Here is a 17541-nt window from a genome sequence, read left to right as displayed (position 1 = left end):
TCTGTGGTTTCCACAGAGACATCCCCTTGCGACAGTTCCTTGCTTCTGGGACTTACCACCAGCCGGCCCAGCAGGTAGCAACTGTCGTCGGTGTGGTGTCCCGGGGTCTGCCAGCCCAATAAATACAGGAACGTTCTTACAGCATGACGTAGCGGATTCGGCAGTCTCTGGAGATGAAGATATTCCAAGATCACCTCTACCGATATCTCCAGCCTTCTCAGTGTTCCTGGTACCACGACCACCGGCAGACTCCTCAATGTCACCATTGCTACCGGAAACTACATGGCCTGGAGTCTGGACCTCTCCCGGACGGTCACTCCAGACGCACCATTTAGGACCTTGTACACCATCACAGGAAACACAGGCACTCCTGAGAGCAGCACAGCTCTCCACCTCTTTATCTTCCCGACGGTTGCCCTTGGCAATGGCATATATCCATTTTTCCTTCGCACTCCACTCTCAGCCCAGTTCAGAGCAGCCTCTCCAAGTACCGCATTCGGCTACTCGCCCTTTAAATCCTGCACCGTTTGCACCACAGGAAAAAAAAAAGTCCAGATTATCACCAGCAGGCTCCTGTGTGCAGTCGTTGGTCTCAGCAACCACTTTGCCTCTTTTCAGCCGGGACTCCTGTCCACATCCGACACCAATTGTGGGGGGTTAGCTCTTCTCTGGGGGTCATTCACACAAGTATCTTCGCCAGACACCAAGCTTAAGGTCCAAACATCGCTTTATTTGGCACCTCAGCAAAACAAACATAAATGATACAAAATAATCACCTGTCCAGCTGGGCTCTAACTAAACAAAGTATATCCCTGACTCACCTAAAGCATCGTTCACACACAGGTATAACATTCTGCTTTCCCAGCCCAATGTCCATCAGCCTCCTGGCTGTACAGAGTACCGTTCACACACGGTCTCAAGTCCAGTACCTTTATGGGGGAGTGTGGACCAATAGTCCTCATGACTCCGGCCTCGTGACTCTTGCGCCCAGGCATCACAACGTCCCCCAATGTTCCGGCTAGCAACTAGCCCCGTGGCCCCTCAGCCAGCCCGGCTGAGACCACTCATGCTGTGTACCATCCCTTGGGTATGTTAGCATTTTTGGTCTTTTGGCTCCTCCCCTTACACTTTATTTTGGTTTTTCATCTGTCATGGTCAACACTGGAGATGGTGTTTATTATTATGGATCACAGGTTTTGATATATGGACATCAGATTATAACTTATATCACAATGATTGTATGAATATGGCTTCACCATGCAATTTTTAGTTTGCAATGCATATTGTATATTTTGATGTTTTTTTTGTCATTGTTATGTATGCTAATTTTGTCAACACCCACTGATTTGATTGGGTCACATGATGATGATGTGTGCTGTTTTACCTATATATACCCACCATATGTATATGTTCTTTGCTTGAAAAAGGCTCTAGCATTGAGCCGAAACATTGCACGGCACGGGTGATTAAAGGAGTTATTTTCTTATGACTTATTGGAGTGCCGTTCATTTTTCTGGACTATAATTGGGGTAAGAAGCCTATTCCCACAAGGACGTGCACCCAGACTCGCTCATTAGCCTGTGCCGCCATTTTTGGCATATATACAGTATATATATATATATATATATATATATATAAAAAACAAAAAAACAAAGTGGCAGCACCGTCAATAGTATAAAACCGGGTGCAGCTGGCCCAATGTGGATATAAGCCAATCAAGATAGATATAAATTGCAAAAAAAGGGGCAGCACTCCAGAAAGTAAAAATGCAAAAAATGCTTTATTTACCCATATGGGACATGCGACGTTTCGGCTCTATGCAGGAGCCTTTCTCAAGCGATGTGTACAGACAAAATGCTGAGTTTATATATCATTATACTGAGTCATATCAATTCACGAAACAGGTGTAATCAATTCATAATATATAAAACAATTTAACAAAAAGTGCAATACAAATACAGACATTACAATGTAACACCAATAAACACTGATGCATGATCATACAATAAATATCCAAGTGACAATCTGTGTACATGATACTGTAATATATAAAAATTCTTACACAAATTCAGAATTATCAATCATAACATTAACAGTGCCAGCTGTGTTTAATAATAAAGTGCTAAGTGCTTACTACGTGGTAATGCAGACGGAGGGTGAAGGAGGAGACAGAGCGTGAATGGCTACCATAGCTCGTGCGGCATGTATTATGTACACAGTTTGTCACTTGGATATTTATTGTATGATCATGCATGAGTGATTATTGGTGTTACATTGTAATGTCTGTATTTGTATTGCACTTTTTGTTAAATTGTTTTATATATTATGAATTGATTACACCTGTTTCGTGAATTGATATGACTCAGTATAATGATATATAAACTCAGTATTTTGTCTGTACACGCATGAGAAAGGCTCCTGCATAGAGCCGAAACGTTGCATGTCCCATATGGGTAAATAAAGCATTTTTTGCATTTTTACTTTCTGGAGTGCTGCCCTTTTTTTGCAATTTTTATATATATATAGATATATATATATATATGCACACACACAAATGCCACCCTTCGAACTGCTATACGGCAGACACCCTCGCGGTCTGTTGGACGTGGCCAAAGAGGTGTGGGAACAACAACCCACACCGCACAGAAGTGCAGGTTCGGGTCCGGACCTTTAACTCGGGTGATCAGGTATTGGTTCTGGTACCAACTGTAGACAATAAGTTCCTAGCTAGGTGGCAGGGGCTTGAAAAAATTGGAGAGATAGATTACAAGGTACACCAGCAAGGGCGAAAGCCGGAGCAGGCATACCATGTGAATCTGCTTCAACCCTGGAAAGATAGGGAAACCTATATGGAAGACAGCCCACGACCAGGGTTCCTAGGGGAGGCAGTTTCGGCCCCTCTGTCTGAAGCAAGGAAAGCGGCTGCCACAGTGAAAATTGCTGACAGCCTCTCCTCTAAACAGGGAGTTCATTAGTCGGAACACGGATGTGTTCTTGGACCTCCCTGGACACACTTGCATAGTCTGACATGACATTATCACTGAGCCTCAGGCAAAAGTCCGGTTAAAACCATACCGGGTACCCGAGGCTCGGCGACAAGCCATCGCGGAGGAAGTACAGCTAATGCTCCAGCTAGGTGTCATAGAGGAGTCAAAAAGTAAATGGGCCAGTCTTAATACCCAAGCCAAACGGGACATTGCGGTTCTGTAACGACTTCCGCAAACAGAATGAGGTGTCCAAGTTTGACGCATATCCCATGCATATCCCATGCCCTGATTGGATGAGCTTTATGAGAAGTTGGGCCAAGTCCAATATTTTTCTGTGTTGGACCTCACCAAAGGGTACTGGCAGGTACCCTTGACAGAAGCTGCCAAGGAAAAAATGGCTTTCATCACGCCAGAGGGGCTGTATCAGTACAAGGTATTACCCTTTGGTCTACATGGTGCTCCCGCCACGTTTCAAAGGCTAATGAACATTGTACTCCGTCCACATCGTCGGTACACTTCGGCGTACCTGGACGATATCGTTATCCACACCACCGACTGGGAAAATCACCTACCTAAAGTACAGGCTGTAGTGGACTCCCTTAGGAAGGCTCCCTTAGGAAGTATGGGTTGTTTTAGGATCTTATTCGCAAAATCTTAAGTTTATTAATAAAGACTTCGGTCCTTACTAGTTGGTTAATAAAGAGTATCTCAAGACTCACTACTTCTGTAATATGACAACACAATACAGTGACTATTTATTTTGTATTTTATATACTATGCATGATTATTAATGCAGTGTATATTGTGATTTAATTTTCAGATCCTGAGCTTGTTAATAAAGACTACGGTCCTTGCTAGATTGATAATAAAGAATCTCAAGGTTTACGTTTTCTGAAATTAGATCATACAAATGTGTGAATATTTAAGCATAGCTATTACTGTCGTGTATATTATAAGTTTAATTTTAAATCTTGAGCCTGTTAATAAAAACTGCAGTCCTTACTGGTTTAGTAATAACATACTAATAACATGTAATAACATGTCTGAGGTTCTGAGGCCAGTTGGATATACTGCCAAATTCTCTGAAACCCCTTTGGAGAAGGCTTAAGGTAGAGAAATGAACATTCATTGCACGGGCAACAGCTCTGGTAGACATTCCTGCAGTCAGCATGCCAATTGCACGCTCCCTCAACATCCGTGGCATTGTGCTGTGTGATCAAACTGCACATTTCAGAGTGATCTTTTATTGTGGGCAGTCTAAGGCACACCTGTGCAATATTCAAGCTGTCTAATCAGCACCTTGATATGAAATACCTGTGAGGTGGGATTGATTATCTCGGCAAAAGAGAAGTGCTCACTAACACAGATTTAGACAGATTTGTGAACAATATTTGAGAGTAATGGGTCTTTTGTGTATGTAGAAAATGTTTCAGATCTTAGAGTTCAGCTCATGCAAAACGGGAGCAAAACCGAAAGTGTTGCGTTTATATTTGTGTTCAGTGTATATAGAGAGAAGTGGAAACTGCTAATCTTTAAGAGTAGGAAGAGGAAAAACCTGCTTAATTGTGAAGACGCATTCCAGTATCTTATCTTCTGAAACTACATAAAGACTGTAGTGTAAATATGCTGAAGCAAGCAGAGTTATCGCTAACACAACATCCACCAGAATCTACCATTACATCACAGGGTTCTAACAATCAACCTCTTTATTTGGAATCTTCCTCTAGACGTATCCAAAAGTGTTTAGATTTTATGTTTTTCCCCATGAAAAATTCAATGCAAAAATCAATATCATTAGGTAGTTGCAGAATTTGGACATATTTAGCATTCAGTTAGGAATGGTTAGGATCTTCAAAAAATGGAGGCCACAGATGATATCACCTACCTCAGGCCTCTTTCACACGTGAATGAAACGTGGATGTGTGCTTTTTGTGGACTCCACGGACCGCTCAAACATCCTTTGACTTTAATATGCGTGCTCACACATCAGTGTTTTTTCACGATGGGTCAATGATGACAACATAGAAGTATACCCTATTTTGTCAGATATTACAGATACCTCAAGCACATTATAGTGTACAGCTTTGTGAAAACCACGAACACAATATGGATGCCATCCATGGTAGGAGATGCTCTGAAAGCTAATTTTCAGCCTGACAGAGTGAGTGGAATATGGATGACACAAGGAGGGCAAAAAACGAACACAGCTTCATGGATGAACCACTGACCATCTTCTCTCAGATGTCATCACAGTCACTGACATTTGAAAGAGACCTTAGGCTAGGGTCACACCATCAAGGCCAGGAGAAGGAATAAGTTAAAGTATGCAAACATTCCGATTTTGGTGTGTTTAGAAACAGTTTTTACAGTGAAACATATAGGGAAGGCTGAGCACTCAGCCTGTATTTGTGGGAGGGGCATAGGGCCTATTTATATCCCCCAAAATGCTACACTCAGGGCGCGAACGTTCAAGTGCATGCGACATCTCCGTCACGGCTCCATTCGTATGCTCTCCCGTATCGCGCCTAAGGGTAAGCAGGGTCTGCTCCACGGCAATCCGCTCCCGCTCCCCTCGTTGGTAAATACTGTGTTATTTTGTTTACCTGGTTCCCCTCGGTGGCATGGCAATCTCGGCCACATCATGCTAGTCCCGGGGGAACTCGGACGCCGGCGGAGTCTATCTGCGTAGCTGCACTCCTAGGCATCGCAAGATCTCGTGGGATCTTCGACGATTCATTCATAACTTAGTTAGTCTGGCCTCGATAGCATGTATAGTAGTTTAGTAGTGCATATCACGTGGTTATGGCCCTGCCTCCATTAAAAGTGTTTTATTCTTCCCCTTGGTTAGTTAAATCGTGCATTGTACCCTATGTTCAGTGAATAAAAAAGAAATATATGTATTTAAATAAAAATGCATATATATATTTATGGAAAAAAAACAACAACCCTGGGTTACGTTTCAGTTACACTGCGAAAGTATTCCTTTCCCCAGCACATTCTTCAGGGGCACGTTAAATTAATTGTTGCCTGTTACGTTCTCAGGCTTACGTAGTGTAAAGTAGCTTAGCTTCCTGGTAATGTTGGCCTTTTCCTCATGTTCATCTGGATACATTGTCTCAATTGCCCCCATGGCCTGGTTACGTTCTCCAGGGCACAACCTTTTTTATTTTATTTCCAGTCACGTATTTGCAGGGTTATGTTATATAATTTTATTGCCTGTCACGTTCTTCAGGCCACGTTGTCTTAATTGTCACCATGGCCTCCAGGTCACGATGGTTTTAATGTATTGCCTGTCATGTGTTCGCGGGCTCACGTTGTTTAATTGTATTGCCTGTCACGTTCTTCAGGCTGCGTTGTCTTAATTGTCTGCCTTCTCGGTGCACGTTTTTTCTGGTCACGTTGGTTCATAAGCGTATTTGCCTTCACGTTCCTGCAGGTTCCCGTTTTTTGTTTTCTAATTTTATTGACCTGTAACGTCATTCAGGCTACGTAGCCTGGTCACGTTCATCATGCTTGCATTGTTTTATTTTTATAGCCAGGTTTATGTGGTTTAAAGGTCATTTCTGGTCTGGCTCTGTAGCCAGACTCATATCAGTCTTCCTATTTATGCTTTCATCCGGATCCATCTTTCCGTCTCTCCTTTTTAAGGGCAGTCTCCCAGTTAATCCTGTCACATTCTTTAGGCACTCATCGGTGTAACTTCTCTTTGTTTTTCCGTCACCTGATTCACTGTCTGTGCAGGTTCCACGTTGAGTTGGGTCATTCGGTCAGGTAAAAAATAAATAAAATGTGTGTTGCTATTTTTGTGTACACTTACGTTCAGTTAATTTCTCATATGGTGGTCCTTTAGGTACACGTTCTCTCCTTGCAGCTATATTGTTTTCCCAGGTTCCAAGTGCTGTGGCTCAGGTAAAAAAAAAAAAAAATTTGGGGGGGGAGAGGGAAGGTTTCACAGTCGTCCTCACCGGGAGGCTAATCCGTCTTCCCCGTCACTACTCAGCTTCCTCTTTCCGCACACACTGTCGGCGTACGTCTCACGTTATTTGTATCTGTCTCTTTCAGCTTTCCACAGGTTTTACTTGGGCGCGCAAGGTTCTTTACGTCGGTCAATAAAAAAAATTAAAATAAAAATCTCTCTCCGCTTAGTTTCACAGTGAACAACGTCTCATGCTTCGGATATCGAAGATGTCCTGTCGATCGCTGGATCTGCAGGCGCAGATCAAGCCAGCACCTTCTCCTTCCGGAGCTGGACGATCCCCAGGCTGATAGCTGAATTGAATAATAGGGGGATTTGGCATCCCGCATTCGCCAGGCAGGCTGAACTGTACAGGTTGTTGGTCTCAGACTCATCTGCTTCCTCAGTCGAACAAGCCACAATGTAATCTATCCAACTGTCTATCGCGCAGTTACATTCAGCCGTCAGTAATATGTCCAGCTCGGTTTCTGATTTACAAAACAGGCTTCTCGCAGTAGACGCTAGGAGTTCGGTCCCGGGCAGTCCAACCTCTCCCCGTCCAGGCCCTTACGCACCTCGCTCTCCCTCTCTAGGTAGGGTCTCCTGCACTCCAGACATTGCCCCGTCGCATTTTGTTCCCGAGAATATTAGGAAAGACATTTTGGCAGGTAAAGATGCCAACCTAGCATCCATTCTTATTGCCACTCATGACTCGTTTGATAATAAGACTATCGCCTGCGGTGATGTCTCCATTGTCCTCAAATCTAGAGACTCTCGGCTTAACAAAAAGCTCTCCATTACCGAATTTGTGTTATCGTTTAGCCTTTTCAGGGATATTATTTGTTCTTCACAGCCCAGTAGACGACAGGAGTTGGATATTTACTTATACAGAGTGACAGATCTGGGCTATAAATATGGTGGCCACACGTTTTACGAGTATCATCGGTCCTTCTCCGCTAAAGCTGCCGCAGCTTTAGCCCAGTTTCAGCACGTTACTAACTGGACTGTCACGGATGTGGAGTTGTTTTGCAGGCATTTAGCAGGGATCAAGGCCCCTGCATGCGCCACCTTTCAATCCATTCTCCATTCTTCCGAGTGGTGTCCTAACATGGTTTCTACCTCACAGAGTAGGTTCCTCTCGGCCCCTCCGGCGCCGCCTAAAACTTTTCCAACAGTTGACAAACTAGGCAGACCCATCGTTTTTTTTAGGAAAAACTCAGGTTTGTAATAATTGCAATCTTTCCCTGTGTAACTATAATAAGTGTAGGGCTCTGCACGTCTGCTCCGTTTGTTTTAGGGCTCATCCTCAGTCTGCTTGTCCGCAAAGGTCCTCCGGAAACTCCTGACTAGACGGGGTTAATGTGGATTTCTTAGCCTCTCCCCTATCAGCACACCATGACGTTTATTTTGTCCAGTTCCTGATTTCGGGGTTTAGGGAAGGTTTTCACACTGGATTGATAGCCCTACCTCAGACAACTTGGGAAGGTCCCAACCTCCTTTCCGCTCTCCATGACCCGGGTTTGGTTGACTTATTAATCCAGTCTGAAATACAAAAGGGCTTCTTGCTAAGGCCTTTCACTACACGCCCTTTTGATTTTTGGCGTGTCAGCTCCATCGGGCTCGTAAGTAAAAAATCTACAAATAAAAAAATTTTAATTTACGACCTTTCTGCGCCTCATGCCTCCGCCATTCCGAGCATTAATTCCCTCATTCCACCCGAAGAATTTCCGATGCAGTATTCATCTATTGACGAGGCCATCCAGCTCATCATTCAGATAGGTAGGGGGTCATGGTTGGCTAAGGCCGATATTGCGGATGCCTTCAAGTTGCTTCCAATTCACCCACAATTGTGGAAGTTTTACGGGATCAAATGGTCTGGTCTGTATTACTTTGTTAATCGTTTAACCTTTGGGTCCAAAAGCAGCCCGTGGCTTTTCGACCAACTCGCTAAGGCTCTCCATTGGATCCTGGTGAATCATGCTGATTGCCCCATGGTCATCCACTACCTAGACGATTTCTTATTAATTCAGCCACCAGGTCATTATCCCCACAAGCTGGGCAGTCTGTTACAGATCTTTTCAGCATTAAATGTTCCCGTTGCTCCTTCAAAGGTAGAAGGCCCTTCCTCTGTGGTAACTTTTCTAGGCATCGTGGTGGATACCCAAAAAATGCAAGCTAGGTTACCAGTAGATAAGTTGTGTAAGATAAAAGAAACCATCGCAAAGTCAGTAACTTCCAGAACGTTAACTAAGTTAGAGCTGCAATCGTTGTTAGGGATGTTACATTTTGCCACCAAGGTCATGCCTCAGGGCAGGGCTTTCATTTCTAGATTATTGCAACTCTTTCCCTCAGCTCAGGATCAGGATTCCTTGATCCACTTAGACAATGAGGCGGCCGCTGACCTGGTCATGTGGGATTTCTTCTTGTCTGCTTGTAATGGAGTTTCCTTATTCGTGCCACGATGAAATCCGGCCTCATCCACGTTTTTTCCCGATGCTGCCGCTTCCGGTGGGTTCGCGGCAATTTTCGGCAGACATTGGTTTGCCCGTCATTGGCCTCCTGAACTCTCTTCATTAAGAGAGTCCTTAAAATCCTCCTCGTGGTTCGAAATCTATCCCATAGTCGCTGCCGCATTAGTTTGGGGTAGGTTGTGGGAAAACTCTTCCATGGCCTTCATCACAGACAATCAGGTAGTCATTGACATCATCTCCAAAGGCAGGTCCAAATCTCCGCAAATTATGCCATTCGTTCGCAAGTTGGTATGGGTGGCCCTTCATTTTAATTTCCACTTCACTTGTTGGCACATTCAGGGAGTTCAAAACATAGCAGCGGACGCGTTGTCATGTTTTAATTTCCCCACTTTTTTCCCCTCCAACAGCCAGGGAGTTGATGATGGACTAAGGAAACATTTCTTGGCAGCCAAGTCTCTCATCTTCAAATTGTTGTTAGATAATACTGCTCATAATTACAAAACTGGTTGGAATATTTTTAAACAAATTGCAAGGCTCCATCCTAGAGGCAACGTCAATTTAACCACATATATTATGGCTTTCTTGGCGTACTGTCAGGAGGAGCTTCACCTGTCTTCCAACACGATCAAGCTTTACCTGGCAGGGGTTCAGCATCATCACATCACTTAGAGAATGCGGACTGTGGGTTGTTTTTTGCATCGCAAGCGGTTAAAGCCACATTAAGGGGCATGCAGAAAAGTTCTACGAGTCCAGGTCCGGCCAGGCAACCGGTCTCTGGAGAGCTATTCAGAAAACTTGCCAAGTCACTAGATGGCAATACTTTTGGGCCCCATATAAGTGCAGTGATTAAAGCAGCCATGTTCCTCGAATTTTATGGTTTCTTGAGACCCGGGGAGTTCACTAGCACTTCACCCAGAGTTAGTGGTTTGGCTTTAGGCCAATTAGTTTGGCATAGCGATCATTTCACTCTAACCTTGTCTCCACCAAACCTCTCAGGTAGGGCCTCCAACTAAGGTTAAGTATTTTCAGTCTTTAAATGAATGGTGCCCCGTAAAGGTTCTAAAGCATTTGTTGTCAGTATTACACGACTCCTCTCCTGACTCCCCGTTGCTTCCCTTTAATAACCGCCCTCTCAATTCTTCACAACTTGTCACGCATATTCGCACCTTAGCTTCTGGTCTCGGTTACGACCCCAAACGTATTTCAGGGCATTAGTTCCGCATTGGTGCAGCCACAAATAAAATACATGTGTTTCACCTGTAAAAAACATGTAGTACATTACCAAATAGTAATACTGTGGTAAACTACATGTGGTTTTCCAGATGCTGCTTGACTGTGGTTTCATACCTTGTTGACTGTAATGCCTAAATACAACCTTAGTGTGCATACAGGAGAAGTTGTAGATCAGCAGCTTCAAAATCACCAGACCAAAAGTCTCTGCTGCCATCAGGATACCTGTACCCCCCATCTCCATACCACACAGCTAATTATGTATAACCCTGACCTGCTCCTCCTCATTGCCCTTTACAGACCATGGCAGGGTAAGGGTACGACCACACGACGCAGTTGTGGGGCATTCACAGTGTGACTGTGATGTGGTCAAGTACTGCAATTAGGCCGCAGCTGCCTCTTATTTAACTAATGAAGGCTGTATTGTATAGCTGATTTCCCTCGTTAATGGCCTCGTGGCACCTTCAATACCGCACAGCCAATAACAATGCAGACCGGCTATGCAGTGTGGTCTTCATCAGTTAAATAAGAGGTCTCTGTGTCCTAATTAGGCATGTGGTACTCAACCGCAGCATGCCCTTGCCGAGAACACCCAACTACTGTGCCGTGTGGTCGTATCCTAAGGGTTAGGCCTCTTGCACATGAACGTGTGTGCCCCGTGGCCGTGGGCGGGCCGCATTGCACGAACAGCAACTGTGGGGCACCTGTAGGATACCCTTCTGTGCTTCTGTTCTGCACCATTCGGCATCTCCGGATTTGCAGAACTATTCAAGTGAATGGGTCCTCATCCGTGATGCGGAATGCCCACGGAACGGCACATGTGTATTGCAGATCTGCAAATGCGGTCCGCAATACTGCCATGGATCGCACACGTCCGTGTACATGTGTGTATATGTCTAAATCATAAACTTATTGTATGTGCTATGTGCAGCAGGTGCATGCATGATGAGTGTGAGCAGGAACCTGTAGCGTGTGTGTGTGTGTGTGTGTGTGTGTGTGTGTGTGCAGATGACACAATTGTGTGTCTGAAGACTTACAGGGGTATTCCCATCTGAGGCAATGGGGGCATGTCGCTAGGATATGTCCCCATTGTCTGATAGGTATAGGTCCCAACGCTGGGAAGCACACCTATATCGAGAACGGAGTGGGGAAAGTGGTGGCTGGAGCATCCTGGGTTTCCACATAGAGGCATGGGAGCACACTACGGTTGCACGGCCACCGCTCCCATTCATTTATATAATAAATAGCTGAGTGCACCATAGAAATGGAGGGCGGCTGCGAATGTGCAGTGCACCCTACGCCAGTAAGGGTCCCATGAGGTGGGACCCGCACCTATAAGACTATGAGGGCATATCCTAGTAATATGCCCCCATTGTCTCAGATGGCAATACCCCTTTAAGAGCATGGAATCACTCTTCATTTCGAAGCCAAAACCAAGAGTAAGTTTAAAGAAAAAGAAAAAAAAGAAGAAGTCATATCTGTCCTTTATACTTTGTCTCATTTTATGATTCAATCTTGACTGTGGCTTCCAAAACTGCATCAAGAGACCTAGACAGTGTGACTGGAATATATACAACTGGGCACAGTGAGTGTTAAGAATAATTCTCAGAGTAAAGTCTGGACTATGTACAGGTCTGCAGTGTGTGCCCCTAAAATGTGCACAGGTGTGTCTGGTTTGTCTGGACTGTGTGCAACATGTTTCTGGATTTTGCACAGGTGTTCATACGTGTAGAGGATGTGACTGCGGTGGGTGTAAGTGTGTGATTATAGTGTATGCAGAGTGTGTGTGTGTGTGTGTGTATGAACTATATGCAGGATGCTGAGTGTGTCACTGGTGTGTATGTGAGTGTGCAGAGTATGTGTGTATGAACTATATGCGGGACGCAGAGTGTGTGACTGGTGTGTATGTGAGTGTGCAGAGTATGTGTGTATGAACTATATGCGGGACGCAGAGTGTGTCACTGGTGTGTATGTGAGTGTGCAGAGTATGTGTGTATGTACTATATGCAGGACGCATAATGTGTGACTGATGTGTATGTGAGTGTGCAGAGTATGTGTGTATGTACTATATGCAGGACGCATAATGTGTGACTGATGTGTATGTGAGTGTGCAGAGTGTGTGTGTGAACTATATGCAGGACGCAGAATGTGTGACTGGTGTGCATGTGAGTGTGCAGTGTGTGTGTGTGAACTATATGCAGGACGCAGAGTGTGTGAGTGAAGTGTATGCACATGTGCAGCATGTGTATGAACTTTGTACAAGTGTGCAGAATGTAAGACTGGATGTTGTGCAGAGTGTATGTCTAAGGGCGCTTTCACATGAACGTGTTTTGGTTCACTTCAATGGGGCCGCAAAAAATGTGGACAGCACTTCAATATGTTGTCCGCATCCGTTGCTCTGTTCCTGGGCCCCGCAAAAATTATAGATCACATCCTATTCTTGTCTGTTTTGCAGACAAGAATAGGCATTTCTGCAATTTGCGGACCGCAAGACACAGCACGTTTGTGTGCATGAGCCCTAAAGAGCATGCAAGTGTGCACAGTGTGCATATGATTTTATGTAGTTTTGTGGACTGTATATGGATTATACCCAGGTGTACAGTGTAGGTTTGTAGCATATGTTTATATGTGCAATGTATATGCTAGGACTTCCACAATATTTCCCACTTGTCTAATGCTTTTGGCTTGTAAGATGATTTGGGTGTCGTCAGTGTAACATGAGCAAATCATTCTGCTAGGATGTTAAATTTGAGGGATGGGGCACAGTTTGATACCTTTGCTTGGGGTGCCTATAGTGCTTGTCCCAGCACTACACACCATGGTTAGGCCTCATGCACACAGCCGTTGTGTGTCCGTGGCTGTATTGCAGCCCGCATGCGGTGGGTCCGCAATACACAAGCACCAGCCCGTGTGCACACCGCATCACGGATCTGGACCCATTTACTTGCCACATGGTGAAGTCCAGTAACTGGGTTAAAAAAAGTGAAAAAAAATGTGAAAATGTAAAAAAAAAAGTCCAAAGTAAGAAATCACAGAAATAAGACCCCCCCCCCCCTCCCTTATACTTAATTACGTTAAACATTATATTGATGAAAATAACACATAATTAGTCTTGGCAGAAGCATAACAACCTATACTATAAGGGTGCACTAACACACTGCAGATTTTGTTGCAGAAATTATTGTGATTGAAATACCAATAATTTTTTCACATCACTTCCTCCCCTCCAACCAAAAAATTTAATAAAAGTCTTTCCCAAAGAATGTTAATAAAAAATACTTGGCCCACAGAAACACACCCAAAATTAGCACATAAATGATAAAAAAATAATAGGATCAAGGGCTAATGCAAAAGACCATATTTTTCGGTCATCCAAAAACGGATCCTCAAAAAATATGGATGATGTCCGTGCGCATTCCTTATTTTGCGGAACGGAAGAGCTGGCCCCTAGTAGATCGGTCCTATCCTTGTCCATTATGCGGACAATAATAGGATATGTTCTATTTTTTAGTGGAACGGAAAGACGGACACACGGAAATGGATTACACATGGAGTAACTTCAATTTTTTTGTGGACCCATTAAAATGAATGGTTCCACATACGGTTCGCAAAAAAAATAAAAATTACGGACACAGAAAGAAAATACGTTTCAGTGCATGAACCCTAAATGACACTTGAGCTCTGCTACATCCATACACATATGTCTTGATTTCCTCACTCTGCACTGCTCTTTTCCTCTTTATTAGTATTAACCCTTGTGAAGTTATAAAATATTACAAAAAAGTCTCCATTTATCAATCACATAAAAGAAAGAAGCTATTCCCAGTAACACCAGTAATATATATTCACACAGCATGTAGAAAAATATATTATACATTTATTATCTGTTTTATAACACTGCTTTGAACAGACGCGTAGAGCATTGCTGCTTCATACACCACAATATACCATATATTGGCTTTTCTTCATATCATATTTAGAGTGCATTCATAGATGGAAACATATGTCCACTGAAATGGCAAAAACCTAAGTACACTTGTTTTTAGAACCCTGGAAATGATGGTCACATAAAGTATACAGTCCTCGTCATTAGTCCTCAGTATTCTTGGTCAGGTTCCTATAAGAGGATGCAGCACAGAGACGCTTATGCTGTGGCCCCACAAAACCTTGTGGATACATTAACTTCTTTAGGATCACATTCCAGTCTTCCTGAGACCACAAATGGCCATGTCTGTAAAGGAGAATCCGATGTTATAACAATTGGAAGCATTAATGTATATGACAAATTATTACAAACATAGAATTCATATATGTTATAAACATATATATATATATATACACACACACAAGTGAAACTCGAAAAATTAGAATATCGTGCAAAGTTCATTTATTTCAGTAATGCAACTTAAAAGGTGAAACTAATATATGTGAGAGACTCATTACATGCAAAGCGAGATATTTCAAGCCTTTACTTGTTATAATTTGGATGATTATGGCTTACAGCTTATGAAACCCCAAAGTCTCAATTTTGAGGTCCCCTTTGCTCACTAGAGTGTGACACTTTGAGCCTAGAATATTGAACCTTTTCACATAATTCAAATTTTAAGCTGCATTAACTGCAATTCTTTTTAATTTGCATTACTGAAATGAATGGACTTTTCCATGATATTCTAATTTTTTGAGTTTCACCTGTATATATATAATTTACGGTAATTCTATCATTATTTTATTAATTCATTATTACATTATTTTTATTAATTCATTACAATATATATATATATAATTTTTTACATGTTTTCTTTACAATGTGAAAATAAAAAGAATACCTAATGGTTAGATAGATTTCATTCTATTATTCATAATGATATCTAGATACATTGACAGATATTAGGCCCCCATCACATATGTCCACAGTGAAAAGGGGGCTCCTACAATTTGGGGACAGTTTTGTATCTGGCTCTACTTGCTATGGCAGGACAGAACAATGTAGCATGCAGCATTTCTATAATAGAGCTGTGGATGCTGGACTAGTGCTCAAAGTACATACAACAACAAGTACATGTATATCCAGCCCAACAGAGTACATTTCAGATGCCTATTCCTGTCACACACATGATTTGCACAAAATACATTATGAAATGCTGTCAGCTGAATTATGCTTAAAATAACAGATGTGACCCAATGCAATGATATTTAGTTCATACAATTCAGTACAGTTCCATGCAAAGCCCTATAAACTACAAATCTCTGTTGAATTCTGTGTCCCCAAAGATTGGGTGACATATATATATATATATATATATATATATACACATACACACACACAAAACATAATTCCATTAACTTTTATGAGGGATCTAGGCTGGAAGGGCACCCAGTAGGGTCACAGTAGTAAGATGGATGTGTATCAGGTATCATCATGCACAGTAACACTCAGCATTGTCCATTACCATGATGCAGCCCTTGAAGCCGACTGGTGCTGGCTGTATGGGAGCTTCATTCTTACCAGGTTGACAGGATGCACATAGCTATTGTCATATCTGTCGTCCTGCAGCAGCTGCCTGAGATGGGCAATGTAGCTGGAGGCCAGTCTCAGGGTGTCCAGCTTGGAGAGCTTGGTGTCTGGGGGCACCCATGGCAGGCTGGTCTTCAGCCTGGAGAAGGCTTTACTCAGCACTCTCATGCGGGCTCTCTCCCTGGCATTGGCTGCATTTCTTTGGGATTGCTTGCATTCCTTGGATGACCTGGGGGCTTGCTTCTTGTCTGGGCTCTGTTGGCTCCTGCAGTCCCTCTTCTTCTTGCCAGTGGAGGTCTCAGCAATGCCATCTTCTTCTGAGTTGTCAGTGGAGTGGTCCAGCAGCAGCTCGCTGCGCCCTGCTCCTCCTTTAGATTTTGGATACTGAAGCTCCAGCACTCTGAACTCCAGCAGATCCTCAGTGTCACTCACAGATCCTGTGGACATGTCTTGGACTGTACTCCCTGTGATCAACCAGATGACCACAATTACTAGTAATATGGTCACCTACTCATAGTTCTGGAGTGAGGGCTACTTGCTTTTTACTTATTCCTGGATGAGACATTCAGCAGTGCATCTATATAGCAGGGGAGTGTGGGAGTGGGTCAGTAGGGGGTGGCAATGACATAAGGAGGTGGTGGGCTTACTTTATTAACCCTTACATCTGCAGCTGAACACTGGTATGTGTTACATAGTAAAGCACATTAGCACTCTTTTAATCTGCAGGTGTCTCATTCTTTCTTGTGTTCAGTACTTTACCAGATCCTAGAGATTATAAGAGTGCAGGACTCTAGAAGTGTTCAATGCTGTCAGCTCCGGCAGCTTATGTTTTACACTGCATAGAGAGTGAAAGGAAACAACAACAGAATAAATACATACAAAGAAATAATATTGCTTTAATGTTATTCTATTAAGGTTGTTAAAAAACAAACAAAACATGAAGGCAGTTCATACACAGACCAGTGAAAGAATGATATGGAAGATGAAAATAGCCACATCCATATGGATACCTGACTACAGAGATATGAGAGATGTAGAAGATCCTCTTTCTTTAATTGTACTGCAATAGATAGATAGATAGATAGATAGAGAAGATAGATGTAGAATAGATAGATGATTATAGAAGATAGATAAATAGATATAGAATAAATAGATAATTATAGAAGATAGATAATAGATAGATAGATATTTTATATATATATATATATATATATATATATATATATATATAAAATCTATCTATCCATCTATATAAAATATCTATCTATTATCTATCTTCTATAATTATCTATTTATTCTATATCTATTTATCTATCTTCTATAATCATCTATCTATTCTACATCTATCTATTTATTTCTATAATTATCTATCTATATCATATA

General features: G+C 42.7%; 1 protein-coding gene across 2 annotated transcripts; it reads right to left on the bottom strand.

The window, feature by feature from the left end:
* Positions 1 to 14495: 14495 nt before the first annotated feature.
* Positions 14496 to 17200, bottom strand: MSC (musculin). 2 transcript variants are annotated; one of them, XM_044294848.1, is made up of 2 exons: positions 16094 to 17200; positions 14496 to 14874 (listed from the first exon to the last, which is right to left on the bottom strand). In XM_044294848.1, coding segments are annotated over exons 1-2 (513 nt in total). In that variant the 5' UTR covers positions 16606 to 17200; the 3' UTR covers positions 14496 to 14873. The 2 variants fall into 2 exon arrangements, with proteins under 2 accessions (XP_044150783.1, XP_044150782.1); XM_044294847.1 differs by having other exon boundaries at positions 16150 to 17200.
* Between the last annotated feature and the right edge of the window lie 341 nt (positions 17201 to 17541).

The sequence above is a fragment of the Bufo gargarizans genome, chromosome 5 (assembly GCF_014858855.1).
Source record: "Bufo gargarizans isolate SCDJY-AF-19 chromosome 5, ASM1485885v1, whole genome shotgun sequence".
In the NCBI taxonomy this organism is placed as follows: domain Eukaryota; kingdom Metazoa; phylum Chordata; class Amphibia; order Anura; family Bufonidae; genus Bufo; species Bufo gargarizans.
The sequence above is the reverse complement of the archived record's forward strand: the minus strand, read 5'-3'. Positions and strand labels throughout refer to the sequence as shown.

What these genes read in the sequence shown, in the direction of transcription:
- MSC (XM_044294847.1), bottom strand. Translation starts at nt 16,605, where the DNA reads ATGTCCACAGGATCTGTGAGTGACACTGAGGATCTGCTGGAGTTCAGA. An exon ending in ATGTGCATCCTGTCAACCTG is followed by an intron (nt 14,875 to 16,149) that starts GTAAGAATGAAG and finishes TCTCCTTTACAG; the next exon opens with ACATGGCCATTTGTGGTCTC.